Source organism: Mauremys mutica, chromosome 7 (genome assembly GCF_020497125.1).
Source record: "Mauremys mutica isolate MM-2020 ecotype Southern chromosome 7, ASM2049712v1, whole genome shotgun sequence".
Lineage (NCBI taxonomy): Eukaryota > Metazoa > Chordata > Testudines > Geoemydidae > Mauremys > Mauremys mutica.
Genome location: NC_059078.1, coordinates 123,514,545 through 123,536,376, shown reverse-complemented (window position 1 = coordinate 123,536,376; position 21,832 = coordinate 123,514,545). Strand labels below are relative to the sequence as shown.

Below are 21,832 nucleotides of genomic sequence, written 5' to 3'. Positions count from 1 at the left end.
GGTTACGAAGCACTGTTGTATTTCCAAAAGCCCATTACAAGGTTAATGTCGTACCCAAGAAAATCCAGAAACCTATTTCTTTTTTAATATGCTTCATCTATAGAAAGCTTAATGCTATACCAGGACATTTAAGACATAGGCAGAACTTCTCAAGAGCTCATAGCAGTTAAATAAAGTGAAGCAAATAAGCGAGGATCCAATATTGAGTTCTTGGGCAGGTTTACTGAACTGAATGGTGAAGAAGTAAATAATAGCCAAATATACACATAACAGGTCCAAGGGTACAGTGGAAAGCTGCCTCGAAATAATGGCTGATTTTCCTTGCTAAGCTGAGGCCACACTGTGCCCCTCCACCAGTGTATAGTTCCTGACTAGTGAATCCTATGCCACCAGTGTAAGGGGCATGGCTGAGGAGAAGGGGGTGTGGCCAAGATTCTCACACCTGGCTGATTCCTGGCTGCCACATTGTCCCCTGGAGGCTGTTGGCAGGCTGTGTAATGTAGAAGAATCTTCTGGTTGCTCTAACATGCCAGAAGACTGACTAGCATGCAGCCAGCTCAAGATGAGGGGTGTACAAAGGCCACTTTGGCACCCCCATTCTGACCTGCACCATGCACTTCTTACCCACAGCCAAGGATCTTGCTCAGTCTTTATACTGCAGTCTTGTTTAATTTCATGCCCCACAAAACTGCATCAGTATAATTGCGCATGTTATGATTTAAAGGCAAACGCCTAACTGTCCTTCTCAACAATTTCCAGGCTGTTCACCCCCCAAACCTGCAGGCTCCATAGCAGCCCCCAGGGCAGGGGCTTAACACCCTCTCTGGGTTTTGATCCCCACCCCCCGCCCTGGGTCTTGTTCCCAGGGAGCACCAGGCTGCTCCGTCCCCTAGGAATCCTACCCTTCTGAGCCACCTCTCTGGCCCGGTTTGCAGAAGCCCCTGCAGTCAGCTTCCCTGGGCCCTCGTGCACAATGCATCCTTAGGACTTAACCCCTTTCTGCCTGCGCTGTAGCTGGGGGACAGGAGGCAGCTGGGTTATTATGTCAGTGGGCGGCTGGACTATGTCAGTGACCAGCAGCAGCTGCAAGGTCTTAGCTGCCTTTTGACACTGTGAGGGCAGGAAGGGACAAGCTGCTTCCAGCCTCAGGGGATGGAGGGAGAGGGGGAAAGGGAAAGAGATGAGCTCTGCAAATACATGGGCCAGGTCATGCCCCCACCCCACTACCCGCGCGCGCAGATGGAAGCAGCTCCCTTCCCTTCTCTTCCCTCCCGCACAGTGCAGAAAGGTGGCTGCTGTGGTGTGAACCCTGGCAGAAATCAGGGGAGAGGGGGCATGTGACCCTGCATGCCCCTCACGTGTTGCCTTGGGAAGATGAGGCACTGGGTACCAGGAGAGGCAGGTCCATCCTGGGGGCCCCGCCAGGCATGGAGGGTGGAGAGCGCTGGGCAGGGAGGGTTGGGTGGGTCAGTTGGTCATCTGCCCTCTGTGGGAGAGGTGTATGAGAATGTGTGTGTGTCACCCCTCCCCGTGTGAACCCTAAAGCCTTAAACATAAGAAGGGATATAAAAAGAATCCAACTATTCAGTATTTCTTTAAAACAGGGGCTCAGTCAACTTGATGTTAATTTTGAATGTTTGTACTGCATAGTTTTGATTGATTGCTGTTGAACTTGCTTGAATACGAGTAATTTTACCGGGTGTCCCGTATTCAGCATAGAGAAATATGGTCACTCTAGCTTCCATGTTATGTAAATTAATAGGCTTTGTGCTGGCCCTCTGCACAGAGGTGAACTCCCCCTGAAAGTTGCTGGGTGCCTTCAACCCTATTAGATTTGAGGGCACTCAGCCCCCCACAGGATCAGTCCCTGGGTCACGTCATGCATGCCTTTTTTGTATTTGTAAAGGGGAATTGCTTGAGTTTCATCACTTCAGAAAAGGCATAGTCAGCGTAAAAACCATGAGTACCAACTTGGAAAACTTAGTCCAGAAGTTTATTACACTTCTGTTGCATCAAATACAAGTTAAAGAGTTACAAATGCAGTGACCTACTTTCAAATCCTGCTTCAGCTTATATAGTCACTAGGCTACGCTGCAGATTTTAAACACTCGTTATTGATTTTATCTCACTCTTATTACTATTGGCAGATTGTTTTAACACAAAAAGAAAAGGCAGGAGTAGATTATAAACTGGGACTCTGCTTTCATATTGCATTGCAAGCAGTTTCTGGGCTCCTCTGCAGTCAGCTACAAATGTGCTGGAACTCCATCCTCATTGCTGGGATAAAACTTTCTATATTTAGATACTCTCAGTCTCCAGAGTTGGGTGAAGATGTCTAGTGGAGTAATCAATTAATTAAGCTCTTGCCCCATAGCCAGCCCCCTAAAGACCTTACAGTACATTGGCTCTGCTATCATATTCACGGAAGGGGACAACTATGCTAACTGCTAACTTTGCTGTTATTGCTTGTCTGTTCCGAACATTTTTATATTTCTTCCTATGAATTTATATGAATATAAATTCTACTGGTACTTGAACCATTACCTTCAAAGAATGGAGACCAGACACTTGGGTATGAATTGCAATTGTAATTCAGAGTTTATTCTTCCTGTGTGTCTGTGCATAAAGCTGTTTTCCTCATTTGTTTTTATACCCCGTGATATTTCTGCTCATTTTAAAGGTGGAATTCTTATCCCCACCTGCACGATGAAACCAAAAGGAGATATTCCTCCGTTTGTGCACCTGCCCGTTTTTAATGTTCTTTCTGTGCAATATTTGGTGGATTCTGGTTGAATATCCATACAATGCTGCTTGTTTATGCTCATCTATTATGAAGTCTGCGCCAGCAGGTTGAGGGCGCTTATTTTTGATAGAGCCATCACTAAAAAGTCCAGCAAAATGATCAGGCAAACCATTTTTGTTGTTTCTTCTTTAACATAATACTTGTCATTCCCCTTGAAGTGATATGCCACCAACACTTTAATAAGAATCTCCCTTGCAAATTCTCCATCCCCATTGGCAATGAATGTGATCGTCCATGGGCAAAATGTCCTTCATCAAAATCCATCCATCACTATCCATCTCCATACTTCACCATTCCCAGCCTCTCCTGAATGCTACTATGGTGGCTTCTTACCTGGCTGTTTAGTTATAAATATAGTTGATTAACTCCCTTATTATTGTAATTATCCATCAAACATTTGGGATCAGATATTAGTTCAAACAACATTTAACTGTAAGGAAGGAAGAGAGACTGAAACCTCTTGCCCTTCACAATGATCTATTTGCAATTGTATCCTGTTGGAACATATTATACATATTCTCTTTCTGTCTCTCTCTCTAATGAGTAGCTGGTAAACGTCTGAAATCTGGCCCTGGCTTTCTAAAAAACCTAATGCTTTTCCTATGAATGCTGCTTTGTGTTGATCTGACCTTAAAGTGTGTATGTATTCTGCCTTTGTGTCTGAGCCAAAGCCTAGGCATCGGGTAAAAATAAAATGTTCCCCCAAATCAGCAACTCAGAAAGGTTAAATTTCCCACTTGGACCAAACTAATCGTGGCTGTAGGCATAGATTCTTATTACGGGGATTTGCAGCTGCCACCTTAGTTAAAAATCACAAAGTTTTGTCCCATCCTGATAATCATGGGAAGATGGTTTAATCATGTTCATTTCCTATTTTCCGCTCCAGGTCCTCCAGCACATGGAAGATATCAAAGTGCGGGAAATGCAGATCTTTGACTACAAGAAGAAGATAGCAGAGGCTGAGACTAAATTAAAACAGCAACAAAATCTGTATGAAGCCGTGAGATCAGACAGGAACCTATACAGTAAAAATCTGATTGAAGCTCAGGTACAAGAATACATTTTTTACTCTGAGATTTTTTTTTGTTTTGTTTGTTTTTTTAAGAAAATCCTTCTCATTTATACTTTTGGAAAGGAAAGACAGATAATAAAATCTGCACAGGTGATGTGTGTGTGTGTGTGTTGGGCATTAATTTTTTAGATCACAGTTTGCATTTGGACTGAGAAGTAAAATTTGCAGTCCTCGTGCGCAATGTCAGACTGCTCCCTGCTTTGCATAAAGACCTTGGCACCTTGGAGAGAGATATTCCTATCATATAGAGAAATTTTTCCCTTTCTTTCCTTCCTTCCCTCTTCTCTGCTCTCTGTTAGGTTTGATATAAGCATATGGCAGACATGACATATGTGAAAATGAACCCCCCACCCCACACACTCTCGCTGCTGTGATTCATGTATAAGAAAGCTGCAGTGGAAGAAACACTTGTCAGGTGAAGTAGCATTTTCCCACATAACTAAATGTTTCCACCTGGCTTGTGAATTTCAGGCACTATCATTCCCCTCAGATTACAATCCTCCACCTTTTCCCTGTGAATCCCTCCAGCAATATTGGAGGAAAGGTAAAGATCACTTGTATAAAAATATACTGCATTATTCAACAGTAATGGCCTAAATACTACAGAAATCCTATAGTAAACTGCAGTCTGGGATGTGGATGACTGTGGTTTAGAGCCTTGGGGTATTTGAGAGAACAAGGAAATATAAGATAAACATATACACCACACTGGACATTTATAATCTACCCTGAGTAAGGGGTGGCATGTAGCTGCATTGCTCTAGGAGCAGACCAGCGAATGAGCTGTGCCAGAGAGTTACTGATCCTACTTGTTCCCCACTATGGGTGTGTCGCACTATACTCAGGGGGTGCCATTGCAGGTTGTGTAGACATACCTGAGCTAGCTTTGATCTAGCTAGCTAAGGTACCGGAGCGGTGAAGCTCTGGCAGCACCAGCTTCAGTGCAGACTAGCTGCCCGAGTAATTACCCAGGGTTTTGGGTGGGCTTGTACGGCCCACGCTGAAGCCTGTACCACCATGGCTTCAGTGCTATTGCTACTGAAACTAGCTAGATTAAAGCTAGCTCAGGTATGTCTACATGACCTGCTATCATGCCCCATGGTTTCAGTGTAGAACTACCCCAAGTCTGGGGAGAAGTAAGTTACTTCACCCCTTAGCGTGGAGCAGCTTACTTGCTCCCTCTGTGCATCCTACCAGCAACTCTGGCCAGGGCCGCCCAGAGAATTCAGGGGGCCTGGGGCAAAGCAATTTTGGGGGCCCCTTCCATAAAAAAAAGTTGCAATACTATAAAATACTGTATTCTCGTGGGGGCCCCTGCGGGGCCTGGGGCAAATTGCCCCACTTGCACCCCCCTCTGGGCAGCCCTGACTCTGGCCACCAATGAGCAGAGGTGTATCCAAGACTCCTGTGACTCCCAAGCTCTCTCCAACCCTTGCTCACAACCAGACGTTTCAGACAAATAGCCCCTGCTCTCCCCAGTGCAGCTGGACTCACTATCTGAGCAGAGCTGGTCAGGAGAGTAATGGGAGGGGACTGCTCTCCTGTACTTCCACTCTGTGGCCAGGTAAGGGATGTGACAACATAACACGTAGTAATTGAGTATGAGTAGCTAACGTTCCTGTGAATGTTTGCGTGTGTGAAGCATCAGCAGAAATAACGGTCAAGCATGTCATCGTCATTGTGGCAGATCCCAAAGGGATGTGGCCTCCTGGCAGATCAAATGGATTGATTCTAGCTAGGTCCTTAAGATGGTCTGGCTGGACATTCAGATTTTGTCCATCCTTGGCAATCTTGTTGTGCCACTGAAGCTTTGGCAACCTCGTGATTGCCGGCTGTGGAGCGGCATTTCTTGGAATGACAGTGCCTGAAATTTACATGCTTCATAATTCATTGGTCCTCCATCCTAATACATGTTCATATCAAGAAAGGCACCAAAACCAGGTGAAGCATAGAGAACACTAAATTACTTTCCTTTTATAATTGTTAAAGATACGGTATCAATTTAGAACACAAACTTCTTGCACCCTTCTACAGAATTGGCAGATATACTCTGAGTTAGGCTAATGCATTAAACTCTTTAGCTAACTAAGGACATCTCAGTTGGAGGCCCTGGCATTGTGTATATATATATATACAGCCCACACAAAGATCTGTGCAGAATACTGCCTACTACAGAGGCCATTAATTTACCCTTTAATGGATTATTTGATTCATAATTTGTGCTAGTTGACAGCTCTGTGTGTCAGAAGACTGCTGAGGGTAAAACATCCTTTTGGTTATAATCACACTGTACTGTATGTGGCAATAAAAAAAACAGTAATTCATAGTTCAGTAACAAGCCAGCCAGCCATGGAGAAAAAATGGCTTGGCTTAAAAACTATGCAAAATAGTAATTCCTCTTGGGAAGTAATATAAATTGGCAAAAGGTTGTTTAGATAGAAGAAAGCTAGCTGTAGATATTTTTGGATTGTTTAATAACGAAAGGCTCTCCGTTAACCTGCCCAGCCCACGTTGCTTCTGCTCTCCAGGACATCCTAATCTCCAACTCAGTAAAATCTCTTGGAAAGGGACTCCTTGGCTGGGTTTGAAAGCATGCTTTCAGCTTTGGGGTTCTTTCCAACATTGGGAACACATTTATTCCTTTATTTAAATTAAACTAATCCTGTCCTTTGCAAAAATCACAGGACCCTTCATGTCCTCTTCCACATACAAAGATGGCAGTGTATTTGGGTATGTATCTGTGCTCCAGATTTTAAAATATCTGGTCTGCTTCCAGGGTGTGGGAGAGATTTATAGGGAGCTATCTAGCAGACTTTTGAATTTAATTTTCTCCTGTTACATTTACATGAGTAATTGTGTGTATATATGCACATGGGCAGTTCTAGTGGCAAAGGGTTACATCATTGTCAGGGTCATTTAATTGACTTAGTACCAGAGCACTGGTCAGCAGTGTTTATGGAGCTGCAGTATATTCCCAAATCCCTTACTGCACACTGTTTCATGCATCTGTCAAATACATATGTTGAATCCACTGATCTTCTTTTCATGTCACACTCACCAACCGGTCACTGCAATCATAAATCTAATGTATGTGTCTCAGTGTTATTTGTGAAAAGTGCCGTGACCCATCGTCAGTCTCATTTGATTAACTTTGTCGGTGTCAGTACTCTGGCCAGAGGCTTGGAGTTGGAGAACTGCTGTGTTAAGTGTCATATGCAAAAATATTTCACTTATCTACCAAGTGAATCTGTACGTATTGAATGTACTGTCCTCCAATTTTCTGTCACCATTCCTCAGTCACTATCAGTCACAAACAAAAGTAGCTTCCCAATGTTGTACTAGCAGGTGACTCTCTGGATATAGGACCATATGTGCACATGTATAGAAGTGGTTCCATAGGATAGTTATCCACAGTCACTGATCTCTCTGCCACACTATCTAACTTGACTTCAAACACCTTGCTGTATGTTCTGGGGCTGGAACATGTAAAAAATGGCTTCAACCAAGGGACTTTTCTACCCCCTAATGCCCTCAGTCCCACACAATCAAAGACTGCATATAAGAGTTGGCTGGCTGACCACTTCTGATGCGTATATGGGTATTTGTGAAGGCTTATGCTCATTTGCATACAGAGACATGCCTTGGCACATGAGTACTTTCATTTTGAAAAATAGTAGCACCCCCCCCAACATTTGTGCAAACAAAGCACAGTTGTACAAGTGTTTGTTGAAGAGCAAGCCAATAAAGTCATGAAAACAGATGGATAGGATCATAGTTGCATTATTCACTTATATCCACTGCTAGGTCCTATTATATGTCCAGCACTCTAAATAAGGTGGCTTACAGGCTTATTGTTGTTGTCAATGGCCTTTTAACAGTCTGATTACTGCAATATCATGCCAGCATAAAAATCAAATGATCATTTAACGGAATTGTTTTTCTTTGCTAACGTTAAAAGTAATGTCTTGTATGCACAGCTTAGTAGGATAAGGATTTGGTTGGGAGTCTTCTCCTCTCAGGTGCTGTGGTTTAATTTCAAGTGTCAATATATCTTGAACTTCCAGGCACAAAATACTTGAATTCTCTTTTATCCCTTTTTAGAATAATAGAAATTTGGGGCTGCAAGGGCCCTCGAGAGGTTACCTAGTCATCCCCCTGTGCCGATGCAGGATTAAGTATACCTAGCTCACCCCGACAGATGTTTGGTGAACATCTGTTTTGTCCCATTAGGATGAGATCACGGAAATGAAGAAAAAACTGAAGATCATGACTCATCAGGTTGATCAGCTTAAAGAAGAGATCACAGCCAAAGAGGCAGCTCTTGTGAAAGTACATATGGAACATCAACGAATAGAAAAGGAAAAGGAGTCTCTGAAGGTAAGGCACCTTAGTTGTGGGGTGTTTGCCAGGACTCATTAGGAAGGAAAGGACATGGTTTCAAAGGTTCTTTCATATTCCCTGGCCCATGGTACTTTGATGAACTCTTTAAGAACTATTCTGTAATTGCAGTATAACTCTCAATGGCCTTTACAGGTATTATGTGTATGAGTCTTCCATGTATGTGATGGAAGAATAGATCCTTTTGTTTCTCTGCACCTAAAATTGTAGTCATCAGATTCCTAAATTACCTGTTGAAAGCTTGAATTCTCCTTCTCTTTCAAAACCCCAAACTGTGCTCACAAATATAGGGTTTTGTGGGTGTGCTGTTTGCATCATTCTCTGTATAGTTGGCCCTTAGAATAGGAATTATTATTATAGAATTATTACTATTATTATAGAATTATGAATTATTTTGGGGATGTTCTCTGGCCTGTGTTATACAAGAGGATAACACTAAATAATCACAGTGGTCCCTTCTGGGCTTGGAATCTGACTCTGTGATTACAAGTTTTGTTTCCTTTAACTTTTGTGTCTGTAGTTTGAAATGCTAACACAGTACTACCACAGTTCTCAGTCCTGTATTGCTGTGTAACTAGCAAGCACAAGCCTTCAGAGAATCAGGTAGTATCTTACAGTAGCTTCCTCTGCTCAGAAAGAAACTTCGCTATTGAGTGTTCGGCAAAGCAGCAAAATCTGTGTTAAATCAAAGGAAAGTGGCCCAGCGATCTCTGGTTCTTTTTCTCAGCATTCTCTGTAACCCCTCCTTGGATATATTATTGCATGCGTGTTGACAGCTCAAACCAATTTGCTCCTCTTTCCCAAGTCTGAGAGTTAGAGAAACAGTATCCATAGCAGGTAATTTTTCTCTTCACTTAGTCCCATAAAAAAATCCCTTGCCATTTTCCATAGTGCTTTCTTTTTGTCAATGTCTCACTATGGTCCAATGACTCCTTGGGTTTTCAGCCACTGTCAGCACATTACAGTTATGACAGGATGTCAATAGAACTGTATAAAAAGGTGATTCCTCTATCGGTTCTGTCTCAGAGTTGTTATATCAGTTACAGAGAAGCCAAACCACCTAATATTTTGCGGGCAGGATTCTGCCTTAACTAGTTCTCAGACCTGTCTTGTCACCTCAGAATCATCCACCATCAGTTTTACAGCAATTTGATTGCTACACTGTTTTACCTACTCAGTTATTCACTCACAAGAATGTCCATGGGCTAGCATGATATTAGTGACTAGCTTTGGGGCATTGTGGCTTTTTTCACCTATGTGTGTCTGCTGAATGCAAAGGTAGAGAACGGTGAGAGGAATAACTGACATAGGCACAAAAGAGCCCAATTATTCTTGTGGCACGAAGGCTTCAATTTGTCTTGTTTGCACTGATGTGAAGAAAGCAGGCTTTGACTGAAAAATCAGCTTAAGTGTAATTGTGTAACATGGAGGAGTAAGATTCACACAGGTGCTTTTCTGCAAATATGAGGTTTATGCTTAATGCAGTAGCTTACAGAGATGTGTTACATATATGCACGATGAGTGAACTTTACATGAAGCCTTATCCAAAGCCCATTGGAGACAACAGGAGTCTTTCCATTGATTTAGGTAAGTTTTGGATCCGGCCTGTGGTTCTAAGCGGTTTGGTTAAGCATCCGGATGTTGAGAGATGTGTATCTGAAACCTATCAGAATCTTGACCCTGCAGAATTGAGTTGGAGATGCCACACAAATAGCCACTACTGCAATTTCTAGCACTTGTGGTTCCAATCGCAGGTAGAAAGCCCTTGAGAACAGCTTTCTCATGGAGTTGCAGCATTCCTGTTTCCAGCCCTGGCTGGAGATTGAAGGTTAAAAGGCCCTCTTCCCTGAACATTTCAGAATCTAAATAACTATCTGGTTTGAATTTGGTTCTAGATGTTGGCAAAGATTCAAACGTATTCTCATTTTTTTCCAAAATGAGTTCTGATTCTAATAACACTCTGGGTCAGATCCTCAGCTGGCTTCAAAGGAGCAGCACTGATTTGCACCAGTTGAGGATCTGACTTTTTATCTGCATATAATGTAACTATGTATGTAACAGTCTTGTTTCTCTTACCTTCTGTATATAAGACCCCAATACTATAGCTATTGAAACCACTAATCCCACCAGACTTCTGCTTGAGTTTGTAGGGCCATGGAGTGACTAGCAGTGGTTAGATTCTTTACTATACCCGCCAGCCCAGATTTATATGTACTTAATGCATTCCTCTGGGGGATTTGTTTATGTCAGAGTTTCCTGCCAACATCTAATGCCACATCTTGTTTACAACTTGTATTTTCTGTGGCATAAGGAGAATGCTGAATTTTGATATATTAAAAAAAATATTACAGAGCATTGCCAAATGCATGAGCAATTTTACATTTGTAGACAGCTTTTACACACTGTTGATTGCATTTTAATGTAAAGTGGCTTACATTTGTGTTCTGGTGATGGATTCTGATCAGCATCCAACACTGAGTATGAGAGATATGAATGTTGCAGATATGGGAAAATAAAAGTTTTATTAAAGAAAACAAGAGCGGAACAAGATCTTTTATTATGATGATGGAATTGTAGTTTCTGTCCTCTTAAATTATTGCTGTTTCAGGCACACCCTTCATCACATTCTGATTCTCTCACTTTTGTATGATGCTTTTTCTCAAGAAGCACCTTGGAATCAGATCCTAGCTAAAGCATTTCTTTTATTTGTGTCCAGGCTTAAAAGCTTTTGAACCTGTACAAACAGACCTCATTAAGATAGTGCCATCTTGACTACGGCTAATTGCCTAACAGTGCTAGATACCTGTTTAGTAATCCAGCAAGACCTTATTACTCTTTCTGTGAATAAATATGTTAAATTTTAGTACTCATGACAATGAGATATAGATGTTGGTCAAATCCCCTCTGTAGCACAGGTAGATCGTTTTCAAGCTGTCTCCACACAGTTTTGCAACAGCGTTTCACTCCTGGTCAGTGGCAACCCCTGCTATTCCAGCCTTCTCTGCCTCGCTCTCAAATCTGCTAAAGCACCTTAATTTTGACTTTCAGAGCCTTCTGCTATTCCATGTGTGGCTGCAACATATTTTTGTCCATGAGCCTTAATCCTGACCTACAACAACCCTTGTTATTCCAGTCCTGGCCCTCTTCATAGCTAATCTCACAACTCTTCTGAATTGTACCAAGTTTTGAAAGATGGATTAACCTCTTTTAGGCACTAGGATGAGGTCCTCAAATTTATGTTTACTTGCAACCTAAGCTAGCTTTGAATCCAACTCTGCTGTGTTGTAACAGCAGACAGCAACTGACCCCTGCCACCCCCAACATTTTTTCTTTATTTGCATTATATGAAGTGCCCCCGAAATACAGATCAAGACCTTACCATAAATATAGAGAAATCTTTCCAAATTTCTCCAGAGTATAACATTCGATACAAATATGTCTGACATGTTGTTTACACCATTTCTTTCCAGCTCTTTGTGTGTTCGGTTGTATTTCTTATTTGCTCTTGAGAACTAGCAACACGTGCACAACACAGGAAACTAAATGAAAGTGCAAAGCTATCTCTAAACCCTAATCCTAAATTCCCAGGTTTATGTAGTGGGAAGTTGTTGCTAAGCACAGTTTATCTATATTTTTTGCTTTTGTCAGGCTGAGCTGCTTAAGATGAAACAACAAGCCCTGGAGACCAAACACTTTATTGAAAAACAGGAAGCAGAAGAGAGAAAACTCCTGAAAATTATTGCTGAGGCTGATGCCGAGAGGCTGAGGCAGAAGAAGGAATTAGACCAGGTAAGAAGGTCTAATTGAGAAGGAGCCTCTCCTTCTTGATTGCCATTCCAACCCACAGAAACAATCCTTTGTTCCATTTCTTCCCCCCACCCGCTTTTTAAGGAACGGATCTTCAGCTGGGGTAAATTGATGGTGCTCCATTGAAATCAACCTGTTACTGTATTGATGTCAATGGAATGACTTCAATTTACATCACCCAGGGTCTGACCCTACACTGTGGGGAGATATAGGTACTTAACAAGCTTTCATTCACTGATAATGAAATAACATTTTGATTGAACTGCTCTTGACTGATGAAGATACAGGCCCTGATGTTTTATGACTGACAGCTTTATAGCTTAATATCTTGCCTTGTTCTGCATCCCTAGGTTATCAGCGAGAGAGACATCCTGGGGTCGCAGCTTGTTCGGCGCAATGATGAATTAGCTCTGCTTTATGAAAAGATCAAAATCCAGCAGTCTATCCTAAACAAGGGAGAGACTCAATACCGGCAGAGAATGGAAGACATTCGACTCCTCAAGCTGGAGATCAAGAAACTTCGGCGGGAGAAGGGAATACTTTGCAAGAGCGTGGCTAATGTGGAGGAACTCAGGTAGAAAGGCAGAATGAATAAATTTCACTAGTGGCTGCAGCCATGACATTACATTTGAGACACACGAGAAAGCTTGTTTTCACACATGGTAAAGATTTATAATGACAAACAAGATACTCCAAAGGAGGGATTGCTTTATCTGACCTCAGACACTAACTAGTTTAAATTCATAAACCAATTGATCAGTAATTAGAAAAATAGAGAGAAATTTAAAAAAAAAAGATTCCCGGACCCAAAAGAAGCAATATCCAAAATTCACCTTGGACTTGTGAGTTACTGGTGACATTACAAGCTTGACAGACAGCAGGAGAAAAGGTATTCACAGTCTGGTGAGCTACTTAGTGGTGTCCAGGGCCTGCATTAGTGGAACTGCTTTTTATTAAGCAATCCGTAGAGGAAGGAGAACATTTGACATATTTATAACAAACTCCCATATGTTTTCACGTTCCATCCTGATAGATTTATATGTGAGTCTGACCGGTGAGAAAGATTTAGTTAAATTTTCATTGAAAGTTGTGTTTCTTTAAAAGCGCAGTTTTATAGCCCAGACTGATTTATCTTCTCCTACTTTGACTTAAGGTTTTCCTTCTCTTTTTTACCCTTACTATACTTGAGGCATATTCTTTCCTGGTGGGAAAACATTGTCATTTGCTGTACAATCACTGGGGGACTTGTAAAGAAACAGAGCTGTGTTTCCAGCAGGTAACTATGTCCCAAAGCCCAGAGATGGAGGGTATGGTACTGCCCGCATTCACACTAATTTTGGTATAACCCTTTTGGGTGAGATTCTCAGCTGGGGAAATAAGGCCTAGTTCCATTGATTTCTATGGGGCTACGCTGATTTACCCCAGCTGAGGTGCTGGCCCATTGGCTGCAGTCGAGTTATGCCAATTTTGGAGAAACAGGCCCAGGATTTTAACAACTGTGGCTCACATTCAATGACTGCAAACAAAGGCAAGGTTTGAACCTGCTGCTTAAATGCATTGGACTGGAAGACTGTTCCTGTATTGAAATGCAAGGAATGTATTGAAGTATAGGGTGATGCCTGCCATCGTGGGTGGATCAATTCTTGCTAACTATAGCAGCAAGCCTACACTTTAATCAACTCCCAAACCATTACTAAAACTGCCAGCTGAAGGAGTCCTTTTATCATTTGTACAACTAATTAGATTTAACCCGGTTTTGCCATAAGCGTTCTTGGCTTGCCAATGGGAGATGCCTTTTTCCCTTTCCCTCATTCCATCCAGACCTACACACAAGACCCTGCAGCTTCAGGATTTTCCAAACACCCAGTCAAATTCAGCTGAGGATTTTGGCAGCTTCAGAGGTGGAAATCCGCTGGAGGAGGGTGAAGTGGGAAGGCAAAGCAGCCATTACCTCCCCTTTGCTGGGTGGCGGGGAGTTGCAGGTGCCCAGCACAGCAATGGCTCCGACCAAGGATGTGGTATAGGCAAGGCTGCTGGAGAACATGCTGATTCAGCATGTGCTTATGACAGCCTTGATTGCCAAGGTTCTTAGGGGAGTGCCCAGTGAATATTAAATCAGCCCCTGCTTAGTGGTGAATGACTTCTGGAGCATGTGGGTGAGGTCAGAATGGGGAAGTGTAAACTCTTCTTTGGACAACAGCTGCAGTATGGGTAAGTAACTGTCTTTTACACCTCCCCATGCCAGCTATGGTGAATCTGGCCCGACGTGTATTAAACTGTTCTGTGAAGTGAGAATCACACAATAAAGGCTATAACTGCACCTTCGTTAGGAGGAGAAATTATATGATTAGTTTTAAATGAAGATATTAAGGTCAAGGAGGCTTTACTATTGCATGTGATAGAAGGGGATAGGTGATAATAACATGTCCACTGTACAGGCCCACCAGACTTTTACCTTCCACTTCACTCCTGCTCCCAAGCTGCAGGGCTAGAATGCAGTTTGAAACCAGTGGTGAATGACTTGATGTCTACCCCACAGGCAGGGTGTGTGTGTGTGTGTGTGTGTGTGTGTGTGTGTGTGTGTGTGTGTAAGGAATTGGGATGACAAACTGCCTGGCCTGCTTACAGCTGCCCTGTATACTTACAGAGTTCTGTGTTGTGGGAGTACCAGGGACATGTTTATTTTAGCGTGTGTGTGTGTGTGTAATAGTGTCACAATGTTCTGAGCCCTTCAAGGACATGTAGTGAGAGACTATGACCAAGAACCAAACTTGGATTTCCTGCAGTGTAGTGACCACTAGGCTGGACCATAATTATCTGTTTTCTTAACTGGACTGAGATGCTCCCTCTCATAATTCATTCCTCAAAACAGTTTGAAGTGTGGCCTTTAGCAAATACTGTGGACCATGTGTGATCCCTGTGGGATGAAATGCTGTAGTCAGAACCAAGTTATTAGGCTCAGTGCAGGGGTAACTGGGTAAAATTCTATGGCCTGTGTTAAGCAGGTAGTCAGACTAGAGGATCTAATGATCCTTTCTAGCCTCAAATCTATGAAATAGCTAGAAAAATTCCAGGCAGTGAGATCTATTAAATTGAGAAATAGTGGGAAGTGGTGAAAAGCCCTCGCTTGAGTCATTAAGACTAGATGAAGCAATAGAAAATATATCATGGGAGTACAACCGTGCAGTGGGATGGGAAGGATGATTGGCTGACCACATGAGTCTCTTCCATTGCTAATGATCCTGCATGTAAGGGAATGAAGAGTTAATGCTAATGCAGATGTTTGATTTCTTTGTGAAAGTTCATGGTTGTCTTTTTTGTCCTGAACTTAAGGCAGGAGGTTTATCACATGCAGAAGGAGCTACTGAAGGAACGAACTCGATGCAGAGCCCTAGAGGAGGAGCTGGAGAACCCCATGAATGTTCACAGATGGAGAAAATTGGAGGTAACATTTTAGCATAACATTATCACAAGCACCAAAAAGGCCATATTTCCAAATCAACAGCATAGTGCAAGTCATATTTTGTTTAATGTTATGCAAATTGGCATTTAGAAGGGCAGGCAGAGTGAAATTTCCATAGTCCCAGTGGTGGTTAACCGCTGAATGGCTTCTTCACACAATGCAATCAGTGTTATTTTTGTGTTGCTTCCGTAATGTACAATCGTAAAAGGCTTTGCTAAAGAGGATAGGGAGGTCTCGAGTTGAGATTCAAAGGGAAATGATTCATTAGAAGGGAGAGATTGTTCAAAGAAGAGAAGACAAGGCCCTAGTGAAGGTGTGGACCCTCTCTTCACTCAGTATGGAAAGTTGTGTGGGACAGAAATGAGAGGGGCTAGGATGAGAGTAGTGGAACAGGGAGTGGGTCGATCTGAGGTCAGAGAGGTAAGCAGTCGGTGAGGGGAAGAACAGGCAACTAAATAAATAATAGTGAGTTTCCAGTGCAAACCACTGTGGTTAACATGATGTAAATGTTTGTTTGCAGCAAGTCCAAATTTTCACAGTATCCAACCCTACCAAATGAAGACAAAAAAAGCACAAACCAAATATATGAGCTCAATTGACACCATTAGATATTTCTCAGATTACCTCAGAGCCAGCTGAGATCTCTTTTGCATGCGGCTGTTCTCTGATCTGATGCTGAGGGTTGTTTAGCTGCCCTAGTAAACGAGTGATAACATGCTATCCCCCAAAGAAGTGCATCTGAAGATTTTGGCTGTGCAGACTAGTATGATAGTTAATTTCTGATCTTTCAGTGCTGAGTTTAAAGCTACACAGTATGCTGACCTTTTCTCCTGGAATGGAGATAAAATACAGGATGCTGAAGTGCACCGAGGAGATCTAAGCACAATCTCCAGCAGCTCCAGATAAAAATGGGAAATCATGCCATTCAAAAAATCAGGTGGCAGGAGACTGGATATTTCAGGGGACTGATAATGGGAGATGAAGCCTTTCAATTCTAGGTCACTGGTTTGGATCTGGAACACTGAAAGGTCAGCAGATGTTAACAACCATATTAAATGATTTTGATGGGGTCTTGGTCCAATTCCTTATGAACAAACATCCCCCATGACAAAAGATACCAATACAGTTGTCATAAATTAGCACCCAGTTTGGCAGTGGTCTAAGAAGGGCCAACGACTGAATGGGTCCTGGGGCCTGAACTCCCTTTATTATTCCTTAAAAACTGATCTTAAGAATGGCCAATGGTCCATCTAGCCCCGTATCCTGTCTTCCGACAGTGGCCAGTGCCAGGTGCTTCAGAGGGAATGAACAGAACAGGCAATCATCAGGTGATCCATCCCCTGTCATCCACTCCTAGCTTCTGGCAGACAGAGCCTAGGGACACTCAGAGCATGGTGGGCAGGGATGCAACTGGGCGGAGATACTTGAGTGCAAGGAGAAGGGAAAAATGTGGACAAAGCTTGTTCTTCTTTTTCCTGTGCTGCACACATTCAGCGGCTGGAGAACTCCAGTATAGTGGCTGCAGTCTGCCCCCTTTATAAGCACTAGATTCAGTTTAAAAATGGGATGCCATACATAGGGGAGTTTTAAAGACTCAGAATAGTTATATAGGGGGAAGATCCTCCAGGATCTCCTCCACCACTCCCAAAGACAACGTTGTAGTGTCCCTCCCTCTGATTCAAGAGGACAGAATCCGCTCCCTCAGGAGCTCCTCTTTGTCTGGGTTCTGATATGCATCCAGCAGCATGGTTTCTGAATGCCTGTGCTGCTCCATGTATGTCAGTAATGGCTTCTGCTAAAAATGAAGTACTAATCTCCTCCTCCTTCCTCCCCTCCAGCCCCAGGACAAGCTGCATGTGCAGATATCCCAGCCTTGCCTGTTTGGGATTAGGCTGCTGGGATGCCCCATCAGAATGTTAAGTTTGAAAGGGACTCTCCAGGTTGGTGGTCATAAACATTGGCCTACCATGGCAGATCTCCCATACTAAGAGGCTTAGCTTCAGAAGGATTGCTTGCATGTATGCTCTTCTCAACCAGTTCATGCTGCTACTGGAGTAAAAGAGGAACCCAGACACTCATATTTCATTCAGTCATATTGGTACACAATAAGGACACAAGAGGCATAGACTGTTAGGTATAGGCTGTATAGCTGTACTTTAAAAAATAATGTTCTTCTTTAACAGGCCAGTGACCCGAGTACCTATGAATTGATACAGAAGATACACACGCTACAGAAACGGCTCATCAGTAAGACAGAAGAAGTGGTTGAGAAAGAATTGCTTCTTCAGGTACTGTAACATCATTTCTGTCTTCAGTATCTCAGCATAGCATATTTTTTGTACCCTGCGTATGCAGCCTCCATAGGTATGCTCCCAATATTGTTATTAGGATGCCTTTCCTCTGAATTGTGGAGTATCGGGGGTAGCTGTGTTAGTCTGTATCCACAAAAACAACAAGGAGTCTGGTGGCACCTTAAAGACTAACAGATTTATTTGGGCATAAGCTTTCTTGGGTAAAAAACCTCACTTCACTTGCTTATGCCCAAATAAACCTGTTAGTCTTTAAGCTGTCACCGGACTCCTTGTTTTTCTGAATTGGAGTTTGCTTGTTCTCCTGCATTTCCCTTAGCTAGTGGTAGGTGGCAGCACTCACACACACATAGAGAACAAATATCACCTGATTAGTTGATTTTCATACCCCAGTCACTGATATCTGGATGACTCTGAAAAATAAAAAAAAAAGGTTTGATTTATTTTATTTGGCCACCAAAAGCCAAACTAAATAAAAATGAAATCAAACAGGTATTTTCTTCAGCGTCCTGGTAATAACAGGCATGATCAAAAGGACTAAGAAATGCCTGACCAAGGAAATTGTGTTTACTTGAAAGCTGATCTATTGATTTATAGGCAGTCATCATCCCAATAGCAGAACTCCTTACTAAATTACCACCACATCACCGAACCTACACAAAGACTGAAATGGTGCTAGAGGGGAACATGGAGTAAATCCCCTTTCAATATTGGTTCTTCCTGCCAACATAGATGGAGAATCTCCCTCTGACTCAGTTGATATGGGGCAGGAGATCTTCCAGCCCCCAACCAAAGGGATCAAGAAGAAGAGAGGCTGTTGTATTGCTTTCCTGATGGAGCTGCATATGAGGGGGTTACTTTACCAGCGTTCATGCACCTTTGCAAATAGAGCATCCCTATTGGGGATAAAGAGAGGGACCAGACCCTGGCTGAGGTTTAAGACTGTAGGAAACAAGCAGCAACTAAGTTCCTTACTGTGGAGCCTTTTTCTTCTCTCCCCTTGGCCTTGCTTATTGAGTTTGCTCTGCAGCTGATGTATGCAGCCAGAGTACAGAACACACCTATCCCAAAAGGTGCTACCATACATGTTTCAGTCTGAATAAAGCCCCTTGTGTTTAAAGATATTTGACATTTTTCCACCTTTAGTTATTGTTCCAAACTGCCCTGGTCTCCCTGGAACTGCTCTGCCATTGCAGGAAGAAATGAAGCTTTTGTTGATTCCTGTCACCAACAGAATCTTTTTGTAATGCTACTGTGGGTGGAAGGTGATAACATGGAAATAAATGGGTCCCTTTATGTTAGAGCTGTAAACGCTATGGGCAGACTCGCCACTTCCAAATAGAGGTGATTTTTTTATGGGTCTTTTGTTGCATGCAGGTCAGGTCTTTTCTGGGCCCTTGGGGGAAAGTGAGAATTCTTGATGTTTTGCTGTTTTGCTATTAATCTCTGGAATGCTCTAACCGGAGACAGTAGTAAATTGGTGGAGCTATGGTGTTGGTTCAAAGAACCACACTGCTTTTTGTGTACTAGCGATATGTTGAACACAGTGAGTTTTGTGAATGTTCTCAGATTTCTGGGTATGCATGCTGGGTGCTTTGGATGTGTTTAAATCAACACAACAATCCTCGGGCAGAGATGGAATACTGGCAGAAATATATAAATCTGCGGGTCAAAGGTGGTGACAGCACTCCAGAAGATCCTTACTGACACCTGGGACAACGAAGAAATGCCACAAGACTTCAAAGATGCCACAGTTATTCCTTTAAAAAAAAAATAAAGGCAGCAAAATAATCTGTGATAACTACCGTGGGATAGCTCTCCTATCTGTTGCCGTAAAAATCTTTGCTTGTGTCCTCCTGAACTGACTGATTTCATCTGTCTCAGAAGCCGAAATACCTGAGACTCAGTGTGGATTCAGACCTGGTCATAGCACCATAGACATGATTTGTAGTATCAGGCAAATACAAGAAAAATGTATTGAACAAAACATGGATCTGTTTAGTGTCTTCACTGATCTGACAAAAGCATTTGATACAATCAATAGAGAAGGATCATGGACAATCCTCAGCAAACTTGGTTGCCCACCAAAACTGGTAAAGATCATTCGTTTATTTCATGAGGGGATGCAAGGTCAGGTACTTTTTAATGGAGATCTCATTGACTCCTTTCCCATTTCAAATGGAGTCAAACAAGGCTGTGTCCTTGCCCATGTACTGTTCAACCTCTTCTTCACCCAAATTCTCAACCATGCTACAACTAGGCTGAACAGAGGCATATACATCAGATACAGACACAATAGCTCAATCTTCATTCTTATGAGGCTTAAAGCAAAAACAAAAGTAACAGAACTACTAATAAGAGAAGCCCTCTTTGCAGATGATTGTGCCCTCCTAGCACACACAGAGGGAGATCTCCAGGGCATCGTAGATCACTTCGCTGAAGCATCAAAATTGTTTGGCCTTACAATCAACCTAGAGAAAACGGTGGTGTTGCATCAATCATTTTCACCACTCCGTGTCATATCCCCTAGCATATCCATTAGTGGAATCCAACTAAAGCAAGTTGACAGTTTTACCTATCTCGGCAGCAATCTCTCTAATGATGGATCTCTTGATAAAGAGATCACAAACAGGATACAGAAAGCTTCTCAGTCATTAGGAAAGCTATGTAACAAAGTCCCGAAATCCCACAACAGTAGCCCTCTCAACAAAAACAAAACTTTATCATGCTTTTGTGCTCACATCTCTCCTCTGCGGCTGAGAGACCTGGACACCATACAAATGGTGTATCAAACAACTAGAGGCCTTCCATATGTGGTCTTTGTGTGCCATTATGGGGATCAAAATTACCAACCTGGAGGTTCTCCAAAAGTCAAATGCCACAAGCATCCAGGCCATGCTGATAAAAGCCCAACTACGCTGGGTTGGACACATCATTAGGATGCCTGAATATTGACTCCCCAGAAACATTTTCTATGGCGAATTGGCAGAAGGACACCAGAATCAAGGCCACCCACAGAAAGCGCTACAAGGACAGCATCAAGAACAGCACACACTTTGGTGCAGTAAAAGTGGATGATCTTGAGAAGGCTGCGTTAAATAGATCAGCAGGGCAGCACACAGCACTCAGAGCTTTCTAAGCCTTTGAAGAAGACAGAAATAATCGATTGTTAGCTGCCAGGGATAAGCGTCATACCCCTGCTATAGCTACCAAGACGCTCACCAATGACTTTGTCTGCCCAATATGCTCATGAGAATGCGCGTCACGCTTTGCAATTCAGAATCACTCCAAAATCCACAAAAAGAGAGAGCATGAAAATGTCATCGTCGATCTGACGGACTACACACACAAATCAACACATACGAACAAAAATGGAGTTACACTGGTATGGAGGGAGCTTTGTGGACTGGGCATTGAGCACAGTGTAAGAAATTGGTATTTGGAAACATCCCTTTTTTCTGGAACTGGTTGGGCCCTCTACTCTCAGTTACATGCAAGGTTTGGAGAGTGTTCATTTTAGCACATTCTCACAGCAGAACCATAACATTTGCACAAGAAAAATAAATGCTACCTGTATCATACATACTCCAGCTCTGCCTTCCATCCATGACTCCAGTCTTTTTTGTGTGTGTGTGAATACTATTTAAAAAATCACACAAAGCACTGAGTGGGGACCATTTTTTAGGATCAGATGGGCATATTGATCAGAATATTCTTGATTAAAAAACACTGAATATAGATCCATGTAGAAAGCTACGCTACGTACTCATCAGATTTGCTCCTGCATGCATTTGGTCATATCCACTTACTTTAGCCTCTAAAATATATTTTCATTACTTTTTACTCCTGTTAGATCTGTAGAAACAATGCAACTATGAGAGAGTGTGCTACATTCCATTCTGGCTTACACATTATCAACAGAAAAAATGAACTACGTTTCAAATGGAGAATCTTTCTTGCTGGTGATATGTGAGCCAGTA

At 42.5% G+C, this 21,832-nt stretch overlaps 1 protein-coding gene across 3 annotated transcripts in view; it reads left to right on the top strand.

Annotated features, from left to right (window-relative positions):
- Positions 1 to 21,832, top strand: part of CFAP58 (cilia and flagella associated protein 58) — a 96,218-nt gene that overhangs the window by 30,408 nt on the left and 43,978 nt on the right. For all 3 annotated transcript variants that reach the window (XM_045023250.1, XM_045023249.1, XM_045023251.1), the window contains exons 10-15: positions 3,690 to 3,851; positions 8,106 to 8,252; positions 11,922 to 12,062; positions 12,431 to 12,654; positions 15,414 to 15,525; positions 17,727 to 17,831. In XM_045023250.1, coding sequence (XP_044879185.1) covers positions 3,690 to 3,851; positions 8,106 to 8,252; positions 11,922 to 12,062; positions 12,431 to 12,654; positions 15,414 to 15,525; positions 17,727 to 17,831 — 891 coding nt within the window. The remainder of the gene's footprint in view (positions 1 to 3,689; positions 3,852 to 8,105; positions 8,253 to 11,921; positions 12,063 to 12,430; positions 12,655 to 15,413; positions 15,526 to 17,726; positions 17,832 to 21,832) is intronic.